The sequence below is a fragment of the Amphiprion ocellaris genome, chromosome 7 (assembly GCF_022539595.1).
Source record: "Amphiprion ocellaris isolate individual 3 ecotype Okinawa chromosome 7, ASM2253959v1, whole genome shotgun sequence".
NCBI classification, from domain to species: Eukaryota; Metazoa; Chordata; class Actinopteri; family Pomacentridae; genus Amphiprion; species Amphiprion ocellaris.
In genome coordinates this window covers 12,808,114-12,833,127 of record NC_072772.1, presented here as the reverse complement: position 1 = coordinate 12,833,127, position 25,014 = coordinate 12,808,114, and the positions used below count along the sequence as shown (strand labels likewise).

Genomic DNA, 25,014 nt, shown 5'->3' with positions numbered 1-25,014 from the left:
CAGTCTTGACCAGGTGAAATCAATCCACTCCACATGACATCCAGACACAAAGGCTGTACAAGGTCCATTTCCCACACACACGGCCACCAGACCATAATGCTAAGCAAACTGCTCTCTGACTTTAGTCTTGTGCTTAACAGACAGTAAAATAGTAAACTAGAATCATTTCTCTCATCTAATTCTCTGAAAGAAGATGAATTAGCAAATGCCCAAAATGCAAAGCAGCTTCTTTCACAATACTGCCCGTCTTGTCACTTTTTTCCAGTCACTAATAACTAACTGCATGATGAACATTAATGATCAGGGGAAGAAGTCAGGTGTAAGAAATATTATGCCATCATTAAACAAGCCAAGAGAATTTTCAGAAAGGTTCACATTTCAACATACAACCCACATGCACTTGACTCAAATCTTCGTAGGACGTGTAGTGAATGTCTGAACAAGTCTGCTTCTTCTCCCACCAGTTGGTCACATGATCAAACCATGATCCATAAATCACTGGAGTGGCACAACAGAACACGAAAGAGCATTTATGAAGGAAATGAGATTACATTGTGGTTTTTTTTTTTTTTTTTTAACTTGGTAAACTCATCAAAAAAAAAAGGATATAAAATTCTAATCTGTGCGTTTTAGAATTAACACATTTGCTCGTCAGGTAGATCAGCTGCACCTGAAGTAGCGCTCAGCTGTGGGCTGTTGGTGATCAGCCTGGCTGGGAGACTTTATAAAGAGGTTTTTGACTTTCATCTCAGTTGGGGAGTGGGGCTCAGAAGGTTTAGCTCCATCAGCTGACTTTCTTTGGGAATGCTGAGTTTGAGTGTGTGACTGGGAGATTCAAGTTATACTTTAACACCCCCCCCCCCCCCCCCCCCCCCCCCCCCCCAACAAAACTAGGGCCTTTGATATAAGTTGTGTTTTGGGTCTGACAGCATTTGCACCACTGGGACACTGGAGCAGTTGTGTGCTGTCAGAACACCTTGATACAGTAAGATATGGCCAGATGTACCATTTGGTCTCACCAGTTTTCTGACTACTGAGCCAGTTGCATCAAAACACACTGTTGGGTAAGATGTCTTGGACAATGTCTTATATACATGCAGCTGAGTTTGACTCCAGTAGTGACAGAAAAACTTATCCAGTCCAATGTCTCGAATGCTACCACTGTGAGGTGCACTATATTTTAATAATTGCAAAGATATAATAGGATATTTGTCCCCTAATTCCAGCTCTTTTCTCTCTTGTTCAACTTTCTAACATTGTATGGACAAAGCAGTCAGTTAATGGAAAAAAGTATTTGTAATACAGATGCCTTCAACAACATTTATTTGTCAGCCTTGGATGATGAGGCCCTGTTGCCAGGACTACTAGTCTGCAGCTCAAGTAAGATTTGTTTAGACTATGCAGACATCAATATGATCTGTAGGTTATCTTTTGGCCCATCCTAAAATTGCAAAATACAACATTTACTTTAAGTTAACTGTGTTCATGAATATATAAAGTAATAACTAACAACTAATACTTTTTTTGGGCGCTTTTATGCAGGAAAAAGGAAGCGGGATGCTACTGTGGATCTGCTGCAGTATCTGGAGAGGTCAGAGGAATGGTTCTTGGAACAGATCAGAAGACATCAAGACCTGACCACTGCCATGCTCCAGAACATCCAGAGGATGGATGAAAATTCAAACACCTTGGTTGGACTGATGGGACACACGGTGAAGCAACTGTCACAGAAATAAACTGCATTGTCCACTACTTTTGATCTTTTCTAGAAAGAAAAGTCTTATGTTTTGTAAATATTTTACTTTCTACTTATTCAACTTCACCTGTTTTGTATTTTTATTCTTGTACTTTGGGTGAATAAAAAGAAATTTGTGATGAGCGATGCATGTTTTGTCTGTAATCTACAGAGACTTGATTCAGTGTTCAGTGCACACTTCTATGTACACAGATTTTGACAGATAATCAGTTGTGCTTTTCAACCACATTTTAGTCTTAAACATATCAGCAGCATGTGTTTTTTTTTTTTTTTTTTTTTTTTTTTTTTTTTTACAGTCACACCAAGCTAGATAGAGAAACTGCACATACACTACTCACAAAAAATTATTCGACTTTTGGGTGAAATTTATGGAAAATGTAAAAAGTTCATGCTATAGTGATATTGTGTCATGAAAGTAGGGCAGTTAAATTATTTTTTTTCCTTTATGAATTTAGGATTCTTTTTATTTGAGCTGATTAATTATAGGCTCTTATTGGGGATTTTATGGCTCGTGTAGTTGTAAATCTACAAGTGGCATTTGCCATCTTACATTTTGCTAAAAATACATGCAATAATAAATACAATGGCTGGCTGCAAGTTTATACACTATAAATATCGTTTTATATAGTGCACTACGCTTGAGCAGTTAAAGAGAAGAGGAGGCTAAGGAAATTATAGAAATTCAGCGAGGTAGAAAAAAGGCAATCTATTTTAGTTTACACTTTTTCTATCCACTGTAACTGTATTGTTGCGCAATGTTAAGTTATGAGCGGTTTAATTCAAACCAGTGGATGTTGAACTTCTGTGCAGCTGAATGAGTTTTCGTTAACCATGAAGTAAAAACAAGTCGGATCAAGGGAGTAAATCTAAAATGCACAACACACAGGTACAAGTTGAGCTGCTCATACTAATACAGACAACAGCTGTGGCTGAAAATACAATGTGTTAATTAGCCAGCTAGCTAACGCATCCAGACCAACTGCTGTTGAAACGTACTCAAACACGACAAAACAAAAACACATCACATGTCACTAACTTAATGTATAACAAAACTATTTATTTATTATTTATCTTCTTAGCCTGTGTAACTCCAAAAACAAAGTAAACAGCAACTTTTCTGCAAAACACTTAAAGCATTGAAGGGAGTACAGGGACAAATCTAGCAGTGAAGAAGTGCGCTTCATTGCTTATAAATCAGCACAGTTTACAATAATTGTAATAATAATAATAATAATAATAATAATAATAATAATAATAATAATAATAATAATAATAATAATAATAATAATTTCCATTATTATTATTAGAATAGATCTTTGTTGTCGTTTAACAACAACGAAAGTCAGTTTAGCAGTTCTTTGCAGCATAAATACAACAAAAATAATGACAAAAAATGAAGTTGTTACTAAAAACAGAACAAAGGTAAACTAACACAAAAGATAAGAATGGATTGTAGAAAAGCAAAAATAAAGATTGTGCAGTGAGAGAAAGACTGCACTGTATATAGCACTGCATGCAGTAAAATTATTATTTAAATAATAATAATAATAATTATTATTATTACTTGTAAAAATTTAAATAAAATTTAGACAGCAATGATTAGAACACTTTATAGTAATTTTCTTTCACATTAGGAAATCATGTAGGATGTCATGTACAGTGTATTATATCTGTTATTTGCATTTTGTAGCCTTGATTGCAAATTATTTCTCAAACATGCTGCAGGATCTCTACAACTCTTTGTAAAGGTTTATCTACAAATCTCTGTACCCTCACGAACCCGACTACTGTTTGATGGACGTCTCCATCGACCAATTGATGAGGCGTATTCCTGTGCGGGCGAGAGTTGGGACGTTTTATGATTTTTGGGGGGCGGGACTTCCTCCAGAGTTGCAGTTGGATGGCAGGCAGTGGCTTGTTTGACACGTAACTAAAGTTGAAGGTGCTATGGAGGCCTCGTCGTAGACTGGAGTTACAACTTTTCTGTAGGTTTGCCAGAACTGTACCGCTAAAGTCTGCGGCTGAAGGAGGAGACCCAAGCTGGGGCCCGTCAGCGTCGGTTTGTGCCGCGTTTCAAACGGCAGAGTTTCACTTGAAGTGAGGCGAAAATCTGAGCGGCTACTTTGAAGTCGCAGGAGAGAGTCGTGCTTAAATAATGTTTACAACTCGCTGCAGCTAACTCCTGTTTTCTGCCTGGAAATGCTCGGGGAGTGAGCAGAAGAGGGGGACTTCTGTAGTCTTCGGGGTAAAAAAAAAAAAGTTGGGACGGAACTTTCCAGCAGCAGAGACGGGGCATTCTCACTCAGACAGCGGGGAGGGGTGCGGGTCCAACATGGGAAACGGGGTGTGCTCCCGGAGGCAGCGGAGGATCTTCCAGTGTCTCCTGCTGGTCACCGTGGTCTGCGGGATGATGTACGGCGGCATGATATCGTACGAAATGCACAAACAGCTCAAGAGGACCGAGGCGATGGCGCTCAAGTATCAGCAACATCAGGAGTCCCTCTCGGCACAGCTCCAAGGTAAACACATGATGTGACTTGAGTGTTGTTTTGTGTCCACAGCTGACAGGGCGAATGTCAAACCAGACTCCGCCGACAAAACCTCAGTTTTATTGTTGTCGTGCCTCCTCACAAACGGTTTCACCTCTTAAAACAAACACTGGGACCTAATGTGATTCATTAGCAACTGTGCTTCATTTCGGCGTCAGCTTAGCACCCCTGTAACGGAGAAATAAGTTTAAAAATGTTCCTCAGTCAGTTTCCCTTTCCGCATTTGCTGGTTTCAGCCACCAGTGTACATTAGCAGGGACAACTCTTTTTGAATCCCTAACTGAACCTCTGTATGTAAACTACATCACTTACCTGTTAATATTTTCAACCAAGCCACATTGCTCTCTGCTCAGTTTCTCAATCATCCACTTCCCTCATGCATATTAAGTGGTAGTAACTATATTTATTTCTGTTATAAGAATTTACACATTCTGCACTAAACTTTGGCTTACTTTAAGCTTGCGCCTTTACACATACTGTATCTGTAGTTGTACATAGTAGGTAAAAACTCATTTTTCTTTCTTTACTCTGCTGCTCTTGTTTAAATGCATGTTTGTTTTTGTTGTGCAAGAGCAAAGGAAAAGCTGGAGTCAAACTCGTTCTGATATAATAGTAGATTAAATAGTTTAGGGTTTTGCATCGATGTGATAAAACAGGACGTTTGAATGCATCGCCTTGATTTTTGTTAAGTTTTAAAGGGCTGTTTTGTGCTCTGTCAACTTTGTAGATAGAAAATCCAATTACTGCAGAAAATAATAGCTAGATAAATGAATCTCTGAAATATCCACTCGTTGTAGGCCTTATCGCATGCAATACAAGCCACAGCTGAAAGTTAAAATAAATACTTATTTGATTAATGGGTGTGTGTCAAATTCAAGAATGACTCCATAAAGACAGAGTCCAACGAACAGGCGGTCTGTCGTCTGACCTAACTGGACTGTAACCACAGTGACTGTAGCCAAGCTGGGATTTACAAAGAACCTGTCTTTGACCTTTGACTTTAGGCGGCCTTCTAATCTTGAGTTAAACCAGGTTAAGGTCTGGGAAGATTGAGCTTTAAAGTTCACCAGAGAATTTGTTTGGTTGGACAGGTCTGCTTCCTTCATGGGCAAACAGTAAAAGTCAAATACCTCACAGATCTCAGGTTTACTGGCGACTTGAAAGTATGAGACACAGACACCTGGTTGTGTGTCCCAAGGCTCACCTCAGCAGTATATCTACAAGTCATGAGGTCAGCCTGAACATCTGCTGCTTCCAGACACTGCTGGAGGGAATGGCAGCACAGTCACCTTAGTTTCAAGCAAAACATGTTGATGAAGCACAATGTTAAATACAGTCTCAACTTTTTATTTTTGGTCATCATGGTACATGTTTATGGGACATTGTTTTGTCACGTTAGTGTCTGTGACTCTGTAGATACATGGTAGTAAACACCACAATGCAAAAACAATAGAAACGTCATACATACACCACAGCTAATCCATATGGAGTGAATGACAGATTAAATTTTGCAGCATCTTTGTATTTGCATGATAATGAGGGCATATAACTTCCCAGAAACTGCTGTGACTTCTTCAAACTTTACACTAACAAATTGTAATTAATACCGGATACACAGAGTTCAAAAACAATCACATTGCTTGCATATCAATGCATTGTAGAAAATGTGTACTTGCACAAAGGAACCTCTGTCTGGATGATCTCATTAGATGTGGTTGACTTTGTTGCAGAAGTTTTTGTTGTAATTTTTTTGTTAAATGTTTTTGTTAGAATGTTTGATGACAGACTGCTAGTGCTGTCAGCATACACGGTGCAATCAAAAAGTTCTGGTTCTATCCCTCCTGCACATTAACAGAGTGCAGTACAGTCAGGTACATGCAGAAAGTAACTCTCAAACGGCAGTCTTTGTGATAGAAGAGTCCACAGTATCCAAGACAAGATAAAGCACTTCGGATCAGGAGAGTACTGAGAGCATGCTCATAATTTTTCTTGGACATTCAAGGAGTTGTGCACCATAATTTTGTTCACCAGGGTCCAACTATCAGTGCTCAATTCTACTGTATCGTCCTGAGGTTACTAAGGGTGAACATTTGGTGCAAACAATCATAATGCGTCCCCTCACAGTGCATTGAAAATCCTCAGAAACCACAATTAGTGCTTCCCACCAAAACTGCCTGACTTATTTCTCTTACTCTAAATGTAATTAAATGTTAAGGGTGGCCGTTTTGATTCAGTTTTGATTGCAGTCCAGCTTTAAGTGGGCTAGCCATTTGGGTGGCACACCACCTTGACAATATGAATGGTCTCGCAAAGCATTCAGTAGTTTGCCTTTAGATCCCAGGTGGATGATTTTCAAGCGTTCCTGGTTGCACTTCAAAATTTGACAAGTTGCCAGTGTTATGAAGATTTGTTTGCATGAAGTCATCTGTTATTCAGTAACAGCCAGGAAACATAAAAAAAAAACATAACAGCTGCAACATTCACTTCTAAAAATTTGTTAATATATACAAATTCATTTGCTTATCTGGATGGAAATATGGAAAATAATGGAACAGAAACGCAGCTTCACATTGGTCCACCTATATTATGTCACAGTGTACTAACAACAGCGTTTCTATTAAAAACCCAACTTCAGGAACTTTTTACTTCCTCCGCCTTTATAAAAGATTAAATAGCTGTGTCCAGGAGTAACCTCAATGATGTACTCCCTTCACATAAACAAACTCAAACACACTCTACTATGCTGACAGGATGTGAGGTTTTGTGTCAGGCCATTATGCCATGAGTTAAAATTAACAGCCAGGCAGAGGACCTACTCCCAAATGGCTATTCAGAGGAAGGTTTGTGCCCACATCAGGGACTTGGAGTGTGTCAGGGTTTTTAGCCCAGACTCTGGACCTGATAATTTAATGTAGCCTTTAATCCACCTAACCAGCAATCATCTTTCCCCTTCATCCATTACTTTGTCCTGCAGATCTCCCATTGAGCTGTCCTTAAGCTCTTAGCTGTCGTGTCATTAAAATGATATGCTTCCAAATGCATTCAGACCTGTGTTTGTTTTGTTGTCAAGATAAAAGAACCAACTGTGTTGAAACAGGTAGTGTTTGATTGCGCTTTCTTACAACAAAGAAAGGTGTTTCAGTCGGTTTCAGGTCAGTGTTATACAGATGGCTCCAATTTCCAGTTTGAAAAGCTGCAGTGAAGCTAATGTATCCAGGAACAGAGAGAATAACCATATAATGTGACCCTTTGGATGAAATGTATATTTTAATTCCATCTGCACTGCTCAACTTATGCACCACACCCTTAACTTTTATTATGAAGATCACTCAGCCCGTCACACAGGCCTGCACTTGATATCCACAGCTGATTGTTGATTGCTGTTTTTCTTGTCCTATATTTAGAGGTTGGTCATAGCTTGGGGGTTGTGAGTCAGCCCTATCGATTCTGTTACCCACTGTAACCACAGGCTGGCAGTTGTCAGTCATTTAAAAGGATCAGCTGGCACTTTGTGGTTGTGTGTGCACTCTGACAAATGTGTCCGTGTGATTTAACACCCATTCATTCCCTCACAGACCTCATTGTTTCTGTGTCATTCGCAAAACTTTAATCAAATGGGATTAGAATTAGATCAGTGGCTTTTGCAGGATGAGCATTAGCGCAGAGTGCTCTTCGCACCAGCTATCATGAAGAGCTCAAATGTCCAAACCTTTAAGCCTTTCAGCCTTCATCTTGAAGTCTATTATTTTGGTTGATAAGGAAGTGAGTTTCTGACCGATTTCCCACCTGTCTGAGGTTTCTCAGATGGAGTTCTAATTTCAGCAACAAAAAATATGCATGCCACACTGGCTGCATGTCTAATAGCAAAAGTGATTTTTTAGTGTAAAGGTACCAGGTGTAAAGGTATCTGTGCGAGTTTACTACTACATAGTGGAAAGAAAGCTGTGGGAATTGCCATCGGAGGAGGAAGTTTGAAGAAACCCACACGATATTTTGGTGAATGTTTTGCACAAGTTTGCGCTGCCTGCTCATATGAGAGAAAACTAAAAATAAGTGTAACTGAAATTAACTTGTGCAGTAACCAGAGGAAACCCAAAAATGTTGATGTGTATAACTGCAGTAACGTTGGAGCTGCAGTGTAGTGAAAGCTGCAGCTATATACATATTATGTGTCTTTGATTTCTTTGCAGTTCTGGCCAAGTGCAAGGTTTGTCTAGAGGGTAGGGAGGACTGAATTATGAGACATATTACTTGTTGTAGACAGTCTAGGTGTTCTGTACACTCTTTGATTGGCCAGAAAAAATAGTTACAGCGTACATGAAACATTCATACACCACTTTGTGCATTTTTGAACAAAGCAGTGGTCTGTATCTTTGTCAATCCCACTCCCTCGTGAACTGAACTGGTCTTTTGTATTTTTTTGTCTGTGTACACAAGGGTGGGAGTGTGAACACACACAAATATACCACAGACAAAAATCCTGGTCCCCATTTCCCCATCCCCAACCCACATGAGCCAAATCGAACCCATCCAATCTTCTCCACATCTAAACCAAGAGGCCAGTATAGAGAGCTCCCTTGTTCTCACTCTGCAGATGCACTTTAACTGCACTGTAAGGGAAGTGTTTCATTAGTCTAGGGGGAAATCCTCAGACAATAAGTGTTCACTCCCATGCTCATTGAGGTTTGAATGAGATAAGGGCATGTGTAAAATGGGTTGGTATATTGCTGAGAGTTTGGAGACAATTTTGGAGAGTTGTTGCTCATTTAGTTATCAGTAATACGTTGCTAATTATCGGTAGCTGTTTTTTTTTCTCCAATAAACGGCAAATGGTAGATCTCTGCATCTGAATATTTTAGTAGTTTTATTTGTAGTATTTGTTTTTTTCATATTGGAATTATTTGAAATGCAGTGTAAGTGAGGAAAAGGTTAAAACACCACTTTTTTTTTCACTTGATTTTTTTTTCTTTCTTTTAAACCTGGCCTTGTGCTTATGTAAGGAACACTGAGTCTCTATACTGAATGCGCTATGTTAATTATGACTTTTCCTGCTATTAGCGTGTTTTATTAATTCAAATCAAATGCATATTCAACAGACATCCTTTTTTAGACTGTAGCTGCTTTGTAGCTGTTGCCTGGCCATGTTGACCCCTAGGGAGAGGGTGTGTGCGGTGTGGCCTAAGCTGAGCTCATTGAAGAGCAACATGGCCTCATCTTTGGCACTGAGGAGGACGTATGGCAAAATAAACCCCTCCTAATCCAATGAAGCTAGATGTCCTCCTGATTAAGCTCAAAGGGAGCAGAAAGAATTTGGGAAAGGTTGTTGTATTTCAGCTGTTTCTGTAGCCTAATAAACCTGAAATTGGAATGCTACTTCTTGAACAGTCTTGTAAGACTTTGCATTGTCATTGCAGCAAACAGTGGTGTCACTGCCTATTATTTTGTAACATTTGACCATAAATCTCCCAGGAAAGCCGGTTTAGCTTGAAACAGATGGAATTTCCTTTTGCCACGTAGCAGCACTGTGTGCAAAACATGGCAACTGATGCAACAAACTGTTTATGTAAACTGAATCAGTTAATGCATTAAGTTAAAGGAAATTGTGTGTCTTTGTGTGTACAAAAGGATATGCAGTCTCACATGTCACACAATGCCTGGAGTGCAATAAACTGGAAATATGCCTTTATAGCAACACCAGTGTGAAGCAGTGAAGATTTAAACTGGATCTTGAAGCAGGGTGACTATTGTTGTCATCATTTTTGTGTTGTACATTATCAGAACCTATATTTTTGTATCTCCTTTATTAGTTTAGGTAACCAGTGCTTTATGTTTCGAATTACTTAACGTCACTTAATTACATCTTAACACCAAGTATATCTCTTACTGTGTTTCTCTTGGTATATCCTTTTTTTGCCCCACTTGTGTCTGTCTCATCTATGTCGGCTTCCTTTTCCTCTCCCTTTCTTCTGCTTATTCTCTGTCCTTCACCAAATCTCTTTCTTTTCCACTCCTTCTCAGTTTTGCTATCTCCAGGGAATTATCACAGAATAGATGTAGCTAACAGTTTATCCTGGAATTTGTTGAGGTGGCACTTAGACAGAAGAATAGCCACATCATCAGTTTGACTGCCCAACCCCCAAAGGCAGGAAGAAGCCAAGACTTCATGTTCAGAGTTCAGTTTTTTAATGGTTGAATCACAGACTGCCCCCAAGATCAAAACAAGTCATTAGAGTCAGAGTAATTGTAACATGAGAGGCAGTCTACATCTTCTTCTTTTTAAAACTTTGTGAAACACACTGAGGTTAAGGGGAAGAGTATGTCTTTGCAGAGTGTTTATAAAACCCATTACTGTCACTTTTCCCTTTACAAAGCAAAGTTACAGCATGCTTTCATGAGTTGCAAAGAGTGTCTGCCTGGAAGCATCTGGAGACTTCTAGAAACATAAGTCAGCAGATGCCTTATCAGGCTTCATCTGAAAGAACAAAAGCAACGACGGTTGGAGCAGCTGAACGGACAAGGACCTGCAGCATGTAAACCTGCCATGACTAATTCATTTGTTGCATTGTTTGTGCTGTGTAACTGTCTGTTGCATCAGCACCGGAATACTTAGGTGTATCCTGTGGCTAATAAAAGGGATGTTTTTTTTTAATGTTAAATCTGATAAGGGTGGAAAATGGAAGTAATTAAAGTGGAATCTGTGTGAGAGGTGGGGAGTGTAGAGGACAGCTGCAGAAATTAGAGGTGAATCTAAGAGCTAGAACAAGATCTTAGTTTGAATAAAGTGGTGTTCAAGAGCTTATGTAGGGTATAAAGGGGCTTTTGGGACAATATTTTCTTACTAAGAATTAAGTTCCGATTATTTGCCACACTCTCACCTTGACAGGATTAGCACACATCAAGGCAAAGCATGCTTTTAAACACTCTTTTGCAATGACCCATTACCTCATGATTTCACTATTGCTTAGGAACGCCAAAAGCAGCCTGAACCAAACTAGCAGTATCTCTAAATGCCTTTGGACTATCAGTCTTGGCGTGGATACCACAGCGTTCTGCTGACTGAGGAGCTGTCATGTACTGAGATCACAGTCTGCTTGAATAAATATCACGCGTGGCTCTTGTCAACCAGAGACTGCACATTCTTTCTCTGACTCTACAATAAATGTTTAAGCGTCTGTGATGGTATATGTTTTGTGCAGTGTAGATATTTGCGTTACCAATTCTCTTTTTGTTTGGTTTCCCTTCCATCTGGCCCAAATAGAGTTCAAAGCGTTCACTAACTGTCTGTGTTCTCCTCCCTGTTTTTATCTTCTCTCTTATCCCTGTGTTTTTATATTTTCAGTGGTGTATGAGCATCGTTCCAGGTTGGAGAAATCTCTTCAGAAGGAGAGGTTAGAGCACAAAAAGGCCAAAGAAGGTGAGAAAAGTAACATCTAAGTGCAATTCTGACTCTCGAGGTATATCTCCATTCAATGGAGCTTTGGGAAGTTTGTCTCGCTCTGAGATATATATGTTTACACCACAAAGAACAAATATTACACAGTAATGCATTATTATTTTAAGCTGGCTTGGAGAAAAGCATCTGCTAAATACATGCTATGCATAACTGAATTGTAATAAGATGTTTTTCTCTCAAATTAATGTGCAATTTACTTCAGTTGGTTAAACATATCTTTATATCTTGTTTTATAGATTATTTAGTTTATAAACTTGAAGCACAGCAGTCACTGAACAAGGAGAAGGTATGTTTATTCCACATTGTCACCATTTCTTCTGTGACGAAGTAGCAATATCTTCAAACTTATTTTTACACATTCTTAACTCCATTTATGAAGTGGAAAGATTTTTTTTCTGTCAGCCTGCATTGCTTTGTTAAATGTTTGTGAAATGTCTGTTGTGTAACCTTTTGTTTTGCTGTTGCTTTTGTGCTGCTGCTATACAAACAGTGTTGCTATAACTGCCACTACCAGCTATATAATTAATCTCTTCACCATAATATGTGGGTACAGTAACAATTTGCCAGGACTACAAAGACAGCAGCTGCAAAGGTTTTATTTAACTTTTGTTTTTATGCTCAAACAGCAAGACTCCAGCAGCAGATTCAACTCTTTACAAGTGCAACATCAGATGCTAAAGGTAATGGATCATCATAATCCCAGCACATGCATAGATACACTCATACTTACCCTGTAGGTTTCTTTCTTCCTGCCAATGACACAAAAATCCACATATTTAACCTTCTGTTCTTCCTGTCGTTAAAAAAAAAAAAAAACATGCGAACTGTCCCCAACCTTCCTGTACATCCTTCCTCTTTTTGGTGTAAAGTTTTTGGTGTAACGGGGAGACCATATAATGACAAGAACCTTTTCCTTCTGTCAGAATCAGCATGAGGACCTAAAGAGGCAGTATTATGGACTGCAGGAGCAGCACCAAGTCCAGGGCGAGGACCACAGCCGGCTGTTGGATGAACACAGGGAACGCTACAACAAACTGCAGCAAGCCAAAGAGATGGAAGTGTCCCAACTCAAAGGTAGTGATGGCTACACAGAGAGACAAAAATTTTATACCATTTTGTTGTCATCATTTCATCACATACATGTAGCTTTAGTTCTTTAGTTCTATCATCATTAAACACTCTTACCGTGTCTCCATCTCCTGACTTAGTACAATACTGCATCTCTAAACTAAAAGTGCTTTTCTACAAATTTTTGATCCTGCACTGGAAAAATAGTTATGTCATATTTTATGATGTACAATGGGGTTGAAACTATCCTATGCTCCAAACTTCAGTCCTCAAAACAAACAAGGACTGATTTTTCCATATTGCTACAAAGTATTTTGCACAAAAATGACAAAAGTTGAAGCACAGTTTGTAGCATAACCTAAAAGAATAGAACAGTGAAATATAAGTGGTTGTAATTATTTTAAATATTTTTTTATGAGAATATAGTTCTTGTTTTACTGCCCTTGGTTAAAATGCATGCTTTCCATTAATGTGTTTCCTGTTTGTTACGGCAGAGAATGTATATAACCTAAGAGAGGAGAACAAGCAGCTGAGGAAAGCTCACCATGACATTCACACACAGCTGCAGGATGCACAGGTGGGAACAGAACTTTCTCTCTTATCTACTCATACATGTTGGCTTGAGTCTGCCTTTTTTCACTGAGTTAAAGATGTATTAAAATTGCTTTTCTGAAATTGAAAACGTACAATTCTGTCAGTGATTTATGGAAAGGACTCATTAAAACTCATCTTATATTTTACTCTGAATGGAAAGATTTTGGTGGGAAAATGTAAACCTTACATAAAGCTAAATGGCTTATTTCCACTCTTCTGTTGCACCTTTGTGTTCAGGTCCAACATCAGGACCTGAAGGCAGCTCACAACCAGCTCGCACTGACACTGCAAGACCACAAGAGTGCGCTGGCTGCAGCTCAGGTAGGCGCCAGATGCAGTAATATTGTTTACTGCAGTCCCTGAATAAATCAACTGATTGATGCTGAATATGTGTTTGCCTCACATATCCAGGCATATTTTACCTCACATGAAATATCTCCATGGGTGTTTTGCCACATACCTTTATGCATTAAGTGTATAATATAATTTTCTAAACATGGTAGTAGTACAGCTACAAAGTCTAAGACTGTTATGGAATAACACAGCTAGGTGACAGGAAGATTTTGTTACTGTTGTGCAGTTTGTGTCAATAATCTGAATGAGCCTTTATTTACTTGTTAAAACAAATGAGGAAACAGTAGCCTGATGAAAAACAAGCTCATGCAGAAAACTAAAGAGTAAGTCCTGTAACCAGTCTGACCTCAGAGAGGAGAGAAACTCCTTATTCTTTATCATTTTATGTTGTTTTGTAGGACCAAGTGCAATTACAGCATGCTCAGCCTTAATTTAGTCTTCTTGGTAGACCAGAAAAATGTGTTTTGTGTCCTCAATAGAAAGATGCCAGGGGTGTTGCTTGGTTTTTGGCTAATTAGATCAGATATTGCCGTTTCTCCTTGAGAGTGACCTTTGAAATGCCTGAATGGTTTATTGAATATACACCACTCTGCTGATTTCCTTTCTGTCTGCACTGATGGATATTCACTCCCTTTCCACCCTTGTCCTCTCTCTCTTTCTGTCTGTCTGCATTTGCTAATTTGTTTTAAAGCCTGTTCTGCTTTCCATCAGTGCCTCTGTTTGAGCACACACACACCAAACATGCACACACCCTTTTCCCTTCACTCCAGGGGGTTTGTTTAGTCAGGGCTGTCAGAGCAGTACATCTAAAGCACTGCAGCCAATCAGCCAGAAACCTATAATGGAGCAACTGGAGTGAGACAAAGGGACAAGTGAGGAATTTAGGAAGAATTTTTAGATTTTAACCCGCTTGCCTGGTCAGAGGATATGTGTGCATATGCATAGAAAGTATGTGTGTGTGTTCATAGGAAGGGGCCCATCCAGTGGTCATTTTTAAAATAAATGCCTTTATTACCTGAGTAATAAGTGTTAAAAGAAATATTATTTTTTCAAGATGCAAGTGGAATAGTGGCTGTACGTCTTTATGTAAATGACTGTTGTTTCCTTTAAATTGCAAGTATTGACAGTGTCTTATTCTGCATACTTTAAGTTGACACTTTCTTACATTTAATGACAGTATTTTAACCTGTCTTTGCACTTTTCTGGTACTGACCCAAATGTTTAGAACAAAATGATTACTTCAGTGCACTTTGGCTCTGGAACTCTAGTGGAAGAAATAAATACCATTCTTCTTGAGGATATCCCATCATTTGATGTTTTGATGATGGCGTTGGGATGGGGACTTCTCCTTTAACAAATTCTGTCCGTGGCACAGAGAAAACTGTCAGATGTGAAAAGCCAGCATCCCTCCATCTTTGCACTCCGTACTGTTGTTTGCTGTGTTTTTAATTAAATATTAGCATATTTTAAAATCACTATTTTAATATTTTTCCTATGTATTTTGAATTATTGTGCAACCGTTTGGTTTGGATAAAATTTAACTTTACTAGAACTTTAAAATAAAAGTGTAACTAAATCAATAAACTACTTGGTTTTATTATGAATACTAGAAAGCGTAAGTCTGAGATTTTAGTTAGAGGAATGCGCACATTAGGATTCTTGATATAATTTTTAGACACACTTTATTAATGAGTCCAGTTCTCCTTAAATACACTTTCTGCCAACTGTAAAATAAATGTTTTACTGTTCATGAATAAATTACTTACTACAAGTTGCCTAGAGTTTGAAAAATCTCTATCATAGTAAAGACGTTAAGAAAGCCATAAATGAAAGGTCTTGAGTTTTTTAATTTCTAATGGCCAACAGCAAGTCATCTTAAATTATAAATATGTGTCACTATTGTAGACTCCAGCAAAAATCCTTAAAATCTATTGTAAATGTACAATAAAGGGTCACTTCTAAAATGTAACCATTTTGGAAAAATCAGAATCATTCATCATAACTGCTTCCCCCATGATTTTCTTGATCTTAACTCAGCTGTTGTATTTGTTGTTCCCTTTAGATGCAGGTGGATGAATACAAGCAGTTCAAAGAATCCTTGAAAAAGGTACCCAGCCTGGCAGATCATGAGCAAAACCACATCCCTCAGCAGCCGCTGGCAGCCAATATAGCACCTGAGCCCCATGAGCATGAAAACCAACATGGTGCTGTACTGGAACAGAAACATAAAGATGAGACCATCCATGAAGATCACCAGGCTCACCAGGACAGTGAGATGAGGGTAATGTGAAATTCTTTGTGACTTATCAGGTTCATCAGAAGACTAAAGATATACTGTAAACATGACAGTGCAAAGATCCATAATATCTCTTGTGGTGTTGTTCTCAGTTGGACCACAGAGTGGAGGAAGTCCATGCCCAATCTGAGATCAAGCCTCACCCAACTGCATCCCAGCTCACCCTGTCTGAGAAAGACGAAGACAGGGAGGGAGAGGCGGAGAGAAGAAGAGAGCTGGCAGAGGAGGAGATGGCCCAAGCAGGACAGCCTCAGAAGCTGGAGGAGGATCCTGACCAACTACAGGATGAGCAACAGGAGGAAGAGGAGGAGCCAGAACAAGAACAGCCAGATGAGAACGCCTTGGACCGACACAGACGCCACCCACAGCTGGTCAGAACTGGTTTATAATACTCTATCTTATCTAAACAGGGTTTAATTGGGCCTTGAACTGGCCTGAGTTTACTGTACCTCATTTGACTTTTTCTAGTTTGGAGTGACTGTCATTTAAATGTACATACATACATAGAGTTGTGAACTAAAGTTCGCAAACATTTGAGTTTCCAGTGTCTTCTAGAAACATAAAATCTGCTGGGTTGAAAATATACAAACTACAACTTGTATTGGCAGTTTTGGTGATGTAGAAAGTTGTGTTAATCAGATTTTTTTGAGCGGCATGGCCTCTTATTTTCTTGTGAGTGATTACGATTGATTACAGCTGGTGACTTCTCTGAGCCAATTTAAATAGAGCCCATTTGATACACTCATTAGACTCAGCTACAAACACTACAGTGAGAAAGTCTGAGGAGCTCAGTAAAGATCTGAAAAAGGAAAGTCACTTAGAGCCATTTGAAGATCCCAAAATCAACTGTGCAAACAATAGTTTTCTAAGTATAAAGTGCATGGTACTGATTTAGATTCAGAAAATCTTTATTTGTCCCCAGTGGGCAATTAAAAAAGGCATGTAGAGCAGGTAGTGCAACAGTGATGTAAGAAATTAAGCAAAAAAACAAGAAATAAGAGATAAGTAACATAAATAAAGAACTAGGGCTAAATATATATACAAATGTAGAGCAATTAATATAAGAATAAAAATAAAATGAAAAGAAAGAGAAAAAAATGTCAAAAAACACGACTTAGTTGTGCCGCTGCCATGATCAGGATGAAAATGCAAATTATCACCTGCTGCTGAGAGACAATTGGTCAGAATGGCCACAATGACCAGAAATATGTTTTAAGGAGAGAAGGTGAGGCCTTTAATCCAAAGAACGTCAAACTACTGTCAAGCATGATGGTGGCAGTATTGTGCTCTGGGGATTACCAAAGCCAACAAATTTAGTTTTACTGCACCAATTCATCAAGAGGAGTGGTCAAAAATACAACCAAAAGCTGACCAGAAGCTTGTGGATGGCTGCTAAAAATGCACAATTGAGGTCAAAATGGCCAAAGAACATATGACCAAATATTAGAATTGCTGTGTATATTTTTGACCCAGCAGAGTTTGTCATATTTCCAGACGACTTGTAATAAATCTATGAAAGAACCAAAATGCATGCTTGTTTATTCAGACAAAGGTGCATGTGTATTAATCTTTCCATAACTCAAAAAAAAAAAAAAAGTTGTAGCAGTCCCTGGAAACTCAAGACTGCCATGATGCACACAGTCTTTACAAGTGTTTGTTAACTATTGTTCACAACTGTATGGTGTGAGTTAAACTGTTTCAGAATAGCTTAATTGAGCAACATAACAAAGCTTTTAATTATAAATTAGACACGCATGTCCTTGTCATAATGAGTACACAGCTACTGCTCAAAGCAAAAGTCCCAGTGGAACGTGTATAAATAACAACCTTTTAGTGTTTACTTCTTTGATTACAGACAGCTTGCACATTATGTGTTCTGCTCATTGTTGTATGCTGTCAATTTCATCTCCCAAAGGACAAATAATATCACACCTCTACAATTATGTCTCGGATTAGTAGCACGTAAGTGTGTTTGATTTGTTCTAATAGTTTCACATCCTGTTCTATATGTTCCTTCGGCATGTCTTTTGTTATCTCTAAGGATCCCCATGGGGAGCTACATCAGGAGCCGCAGCTGCAGCACCAGGCACCAGCCCAGGTGGAGCATGTGAAGTCAGCCTACGAGCAGCAGCAGGAGCAGCAGCGCCTGGAGGCTCAGAGGGCCGAGGAGCGCAGGCAGATCCAGATACGACAAGAGAGCCTGCAGGCCCAGAGAGAGAGGGTGCTGAAGGAGAGAGAGCAGAGGCTGAAGGAAGAGCAGGAAAGAGAGGAGCAGCAGCACAGGGAGGCAGACAGACAGGAGCAGCAGTTGAGAGAGGAGCATCAGAGGTCAGATTTGAACAAAGTGCACAAGAGTTTGCTCAAATTATGAAACGTGCACTTACTTAAACTCAAAATTACGGGATCAGTAGAGATATTCTGTTTAATGTGTGCGGTTTAAGTATATCCACCTCCATGTTAACACATAAGAGGCAAATCTTGTTGAAATCATTTAAAAATATAAATACAATAAAGCTTTTCCAGTTTAATAGTAGCTTAACAAAAAGAAAATTAATTTGGTTGACCCTGACATGGTGCACTTCATCTTTAGTCTTGTTGATGCAGTAGCTCAAAAAACACATGGATAAAGAAGTGGCTGCTCTTTCAGAACTAATTTTAATTGCAGGGTTGTTCCCAGTGACTAATTCTCCTGTCGATTAAGTGAAAATGTAAATTTAGACAAAGACTACGCTTAGAAAACTGTCAAAACTGAGCACTGTTTATTCGAACAGGTCAAACATTGGCCAAAACAAATTCCATGTATTCAAGAGCTGTTTGAAAGAAGAAGTCATATTTTTAAATAACCAAATTGATTTTAAATTACATGTGTTGTCCGTGTGGTCATGCATAAGAACGTGTCATATCAGTTTGCAGTCTGTGGCTAACATTAGCAGCACCAGCAGCCTTGTTTCCTTGCCAATTCACATTCACATGCTTTTGCTAAATGAAGTTACGGATTGCACCAATCATGTGGTCATATGCCAGTTTATTCTAACCTCCATACAACCTTATTTTAATTTTCTAGATCAAAAAACTGCCAAACCGCAGTGGTTTTTGAACATGCTGATTTTATTATTTATTTTTTTTTGCTAGTTTAGAACATCCAGACAATAGCAGAGTATGGGGCTGCTATCTGCCAGGGCTGCAGTCATAGGCGGCTCTTAGATGCAACACTTAACCAGAAATAAAATAATAAAAATTTGTTTACGAAACTTATATATCTGGTGTCGAATAGTGAGGCTACTAATTGTTTAGTCGACTAGTCGCACACATGCCTAGTTAGAAGGAACACTTGATGGGACTAGCGTTTCAGCTCATGAATTAATCCTAGCAAATAAAAGTTCCCTCCTGGAAACTGAAATTAATTGACTGTGATGTTTGCTATTGAACAAGCTAATTATTCCTAATAATTATGGCAGTGACAGCACACATCCATCACCCTCCAATCCAGCAGGAATCAAACTAGGACAAAGCCAAAGATAGTGGTAAAGGGATAATTCCTCCAAGTCTGCCACATAAATGATATACACTTAGATATGTATTGATTGCTGAAGAGAAAACAACTAAAACTACAAAATGCCAAGCTGTATATCTTTAAAAAGTGTAATTTACATATTTCTCAGAAATAGTGACTATAATTTGAAGGTTTATACTGTAGAGGCTGCACTTCTCTGACTGCTTTCTGTTGTTATTGTTGTTAATAGGAAGAGGACAGAATATGAGAACATGGACAACGACATAGTCCAAGGAGAAGAAGAAGGTCACACTGACGATGAAGAAGGTGAGATCAAAAGATTACACGTAAAATGTTTGTCATTACATCAAGTTAGCATATAGCTTAACGTATTTTCTTTCTTATTGTCTGATTGTGTTAGAAAAGCTGACAGCAGCAGCTGGTTGGTTCAGTTGGTTTTGTTTGTGTGTTAACAGATAGAGATGTTCATATGTTACATGAGGAGGAGGAGAAACAAGAGGTGGATCACAGAGTGCCTCCACATCAGCAGGTGATTGTCCGTCTGTCAGTCTTTCCATCCTGCTCCCTCCATCTGTTAACATGTGTTTTCAGCATCTGTCTATCCCTGCAGCTCATTCACTCACTTAACATTCACACCAGTGTATCATGTGTCATACATCCATTCATTCATCCATCAAAGCATTGAATCTGTCCTACACTGCAGTATTCATCTTCGCTCGCTCCGTCTTCCACTTTTCCATCAACTAAGTGATCTATTTAATCTTCTGAATACCAGAAAAAGAATCAGTTTAACCATTTAACCTCAGAGTGCATTGACAGTTTTATTCCAACAAACATATTTATCTTGAAATCCTCAATATTGCAGTTTTATTGGATCCACAAAATGTATTGCCCCATATATTTTCCATTATTATTCTAGCTCTCCTTTATTCTCTAAAGTTATGTCCCATTTTGCTGTGGTCTCATCTCGTATAGGGTGCTGTCGATGCTGAGCTGGACCCCGAGGACGACCCCAACAACCAGGGAGAGGATGAGTTTGAGGAAGCCGAGGATGAACGGCCGCCCCACAGGGTTGCTGAAGAGGAACAAGAGATTGTAGAAGAGGAAGAGGAGCCGGCAGCACCAGCCCAACACATAGATGCACACCCAGGACCTGAACAACCTGCTGTGGAGGAGGAACTGGTGGTGAGTAAGAGGACAGAGACGAATAAAACAATTCAAGGCAGGTCGGCAACAGCCAAGTACACAGAAGCTATATTCGGCATCAACTGCACCAAGTGCAGAGATCGCAGCCGCAGGAAGACGTTGAGTGCTGAAATGGGGGAAAAAGTAGAATTTGTGAGTGAAAAATGTTAAAAATGTGAAAGGAACATCCACAGCTGCATGCATGCATGCAGGCACACATATGCATCAGCTCAGCATGACAGGATGAAACTGATGAGAACTGGAAACATCCAGGAAAATGAGAGAACTTGAGGATCTAGAAAATGATATGATATTGAAGTAGTGTTTTAACTTGTCTGTGTGTGATTTGTGTGCTGTTAGATGGCTGGAAACCCAGATCAACAAGAAGACAATCTGGATGACCAGTACCAGGAGGAAGATGAGGTAACGCATGCTGAAACATGTTTTAAACATTGAGAAGCAATACAAAAGACACGAATGAGCAAAAACAGCATGGAGGTAAGGCTGCACAAATGTATAGTGTGTCTCACACTGACCCAAACATCAGGACAGTATAACTCTACTATAGTGTTGTTTTGAGTATTCTGACTTGCCATGCCATACCAGAACTGCTGTATATGTAACCCTTTTGTCTGGTGTCCTGAAGGCCCAGGAGGACATAGCTGGTGGGCAGAAGAGAGAGGAGGTAGAAGAGGAAGGAGAGGACCCGTATAACGAAGAGAACATAGAACAGGTGGGTTCTGTAGTGAGCTAGTAAGCAGGTTTGTGAATTCAAGAAGAGATGCATGGTCATCTGCAACATCCACAGACCCATAGAGGGAACTGAAGTGGTATACATAGAAATGTGGAAATGCCACTCCAACTCAGCTAACAGGTATCTATTCAGATCGTGATCACTGATGAGATGTTTATGAAAATACAGACTTCCTTCAGATAGAAGTTTACTAGTCAGTTTGAGTGGATCCAGCATCTAGTGGCCATAAGAAGAGCAGCATCCGAAAGATACAGTTGTGTTGTCTTCTGGTTGAGGCAGGATAGATTCAGTTTTTAATCCCTGGGTCTTTTCATCAGGTCCTGAATAACATCACACCCATAAAGAGTTAGCAGATTTAACAGTTTTACACTGTAAAATGTTTTCACATCTGGAATTCTATGAACTGTGCAGGGATTCACTTGTGTTCACATGAGTGTGTGTCTGTGTTTTGTCCCTGTAACTTGAACCCAACCCGAGTCATGATAACTGAGGGAGATCAGGTGTTGGAGTCTGTCAGGGTGTCAGGTTTTCGCTGGGGTTTGCTTCATTTAATTTGCACCAAAAGGAAATCTGTATGAATGGAAATGCTTGCAGTGCATTCACCTCTAGAATGTGGATTCTTCTTGGTTATGTAATGCTCAAAATGACTTGTTTTAATTGATTTGTGATATTTCTTTAGTGATTTAGGAAGTGATATGTCCAGAATGTGCAGACCTTTTGACAACCAGCAGTCCACGTTGCTGTAACGACATTTGACTCCATAGTACTTTCTGCTCTTTAACTAATCTTCACATCTGACCTTGGAGAACAACGGAAATGTATTTATAGTCCCCAGTTCATGCCAGGAGCGCTGTACGTGTGCACGGTTTAAGATGGAAAATAATTATTAGTTTTAATTTATCGCTATTACAAAAGATTTTTCAAACTTGTGAATGCGATGATTTCAAATTTATTAATGCATGTGAAGCAAGCGGTATACGTTCCTCTGCTCCTCCTTTGACAGACTTATGTTTCATACTGTGCCTCTCACTTTGTCTGCAACTTGAGCTCAGCGGAGCTTTAACTTTACCCTTCATTCATGCTCTGAGGTACAAAAGGCAAATAATCTCTCCATGCCTCAAATGAAATACCCATAAATTTCTGAAATTGTTGTGTTTAGTGGAAAAACGTCAGAAATTGAGTGTTTACACGAGTCCATGTAATGGTCATTAAATCCCGTTGTGTGCTTGTGATTCGCTCCAGGATGAAGTAAAACATCAGGAAGGACCAAGAAAGGAGGGAGATCACAGAAATGGCATGAACAATAATGAGGAAGAGAATTACGAGGAGGAGGAAGAGGAGGTAGAGGAGGATACAGCTGGTCGGGACAAGGGAACCAATCAGAGGGCAGAAATGTAGGACGGGCGCGAACATTGACCAGTTGCAGTGCCTTTTTTGGCTGCCTGTAGAGCCAATCAGGTCTTTCTTTCTCTTGATTCCCAAAGGAATAAAACCAGCCATCCATTCAGAATTCCAGTTAGGAAAATCGGGATATCATGCTTGGAAGATGGGGATGCTATTCCAAACACTGTGGGGTTGGAACGGATCAGCTTACACTGTGGAAAAGGACACGACTTGCGGGGCGCAAAGGGGCTATATTCTGTATATTTTTTTTATTCCTTGGCTTCTCTGTCTACTCGCACGTCTGCCTGATTGCCTGTCTGGTTCTGTTTTTTTGTTCTAACAGCAGTCAAACAGAGAATGTATTTTTATCAATGTGCTGTCTTTGAGTATGTGTAAAGAAAGCAAAGATAAATTATGTTATTCTATATGTCCTCATGTGCAGGCCTCTATATGTATGTTTTATGCAGACAGTTTTATTCTTTGTAGAGCTCAGATGTTAATTTCATCTTGCATTCCAATCAATCAAGTCGTTTTCTGTTATTTATTGTTGATGGTAACAACTCTGACAATCGTATAAGGTGCAGCATTTCTATTTTCCCCCTAACTGAAGTAGTTTGTGTCACAACGACTTTTACAGACTTCTCGAGGCTGATACACAGGAGCATTTTCAACAGATCTTTCTGCAAATGCCAATCACACAGTGACATTTCAGGTGAAGCTGTTCTTTGCTCTCAGAGTCACACTGACATGTGCCTTTCCGTTCTTGGAAACCTCTTTTAGGTCATAGTCACTTTAAACTTGGGAAAGTATTCTAATAGGACAGGACAGATCAGAGCATGCCGGTTAGTGCTGCAGCTCTCATATAATGCTTCAGCATTGCCTGAAATGGTGAATCTTTCATGTCAACTGCTGGTGTGAATTCATTTCACAAATCTGATGCATGTTAATGCAGCAACTTTAGTCTACTGTACAATGTATAGTAAAATGAAATGATGTCTATTTGTTACACCAGTTATATTTGATACAAAAAAGTGGGATTTTGATTGTATTGAACCATGTTTGCCATCTGAACGGTGTGCGTGGAATAAAGAGGTCAAAGGATTTCCGGTAATTGTGAATATATTGTGTCATTCTATACTTTTAGCTTTTGGAAGATGAACATCTGAAGTTAAAGGAAGTCTTAAGTAAAGCCAAAATGATAAACCCTACAAACCCTGCACTTTATTGTAGGATTTCTTTGATTTAAAAAAAAAAAAAAAAAAAAAGATATAAATGTGGTTGTTGTGTATCTGTGAAACATGTATGTAAAGAAAACTTGAGAGTAAAAATTGAGAGTTGTGAGGGATTGGCGGTTTAACATTTTGTGTCATGAATATCCTAGAAGAAGGGGTTTTAAATGGCAGGCTAATCTATCTAATGACATCTGTGCACATTTTTTTATGGAACCATGTTTAGGTTGGTGGATTGTGCCAAATTAACATCCACATAAATGCCAGGACCCAAGGTTTCCCAGCAGGAATGGAGCGAGATGATTGATGCTATTTACCTCACCTGCCAGCAGTTTTAATGTTGTATCTGATTGGAGGACATTCTCTACAAGGTGTGGGAAGATCCCTCTTCTAAGGATGCCCTCACCAAGTTTTTTGCACCCAATCCAAAGAAGAAGCAAAATTGGGCTGTCGCTTTAAAATGCACCACTGAATGTAAACCAAGAATTTAGCTAAGGCTCATGCATACTAAAGTCGATACGGAGCAGTTTTTAACAATGCCGTGATTAGCTAAGACTTGAATTAGGACATCCCTACATTTTCCCCTTCCTCCCTTTTATTTACATTAGAACAGAACTGAGTTGCAGCAGTTCAAATAACGCTTGCTCCAACAACATTAAAAAGTAGAGATTAAATGCCATGCTTCACCTTGTTATTAACTCGGTTTTTTCCATTTACTAACTCTCCTGTCATTTCAGACCCAGCCACTCCCACCTGCGCTGTCTTCCTGCCATTCAATCACCTGATCTTCCCTGCTTATCTGCACACCTGCATCCACTTTCTTGATTAACTCCTTCAGTATATATACCCCTGCTCCTTCAGTAATATGAGTTACACCTT

At 39.2% G+C, this 25,014-nt stretch overlaps 1 protein-coding gene across 1 annotated transcript; it reads left to right on the top strand.

Annotated features, from left to right (window-relative positions):
- Positions 1-3,647: 3,647 nt before the first annotated feature.
- On the top strand, positions 3,648-24,017 carry golim4a (golgi integral membrane protein 4a). Its single transcript, XM_023297490.3, has 16 exons — positions 3,648-4,275; positions 11,645-11,719; positions 11,995-12,044; positions 12,385-12,438; positions 12,682-12,832; positions 13,321-13,403; positions 13,658-13,741; positions 15,837-16,055; positions 16,163-16,441; positions 18,112-18,398; positions 19,814-19,890; positions 20,040-20,113; positions 20,560-20,769; positions 21,130-21,192; positions 21,416-21,502; positions 22,766-24,017. Exons 1-16 carry the CDS (start codon positions 4,089-4,091, stop codon positions 22,919-22,921), a joined length of 2,136 nt encoding a protein of 711 aa, XP_023153258.2. The 5' UTR covers positions 3,648-4,088; the 3' UTR covers positions 22,922-24,017.
- Positions 24,018-25,014: the final 997 nt, after the last annotated feature.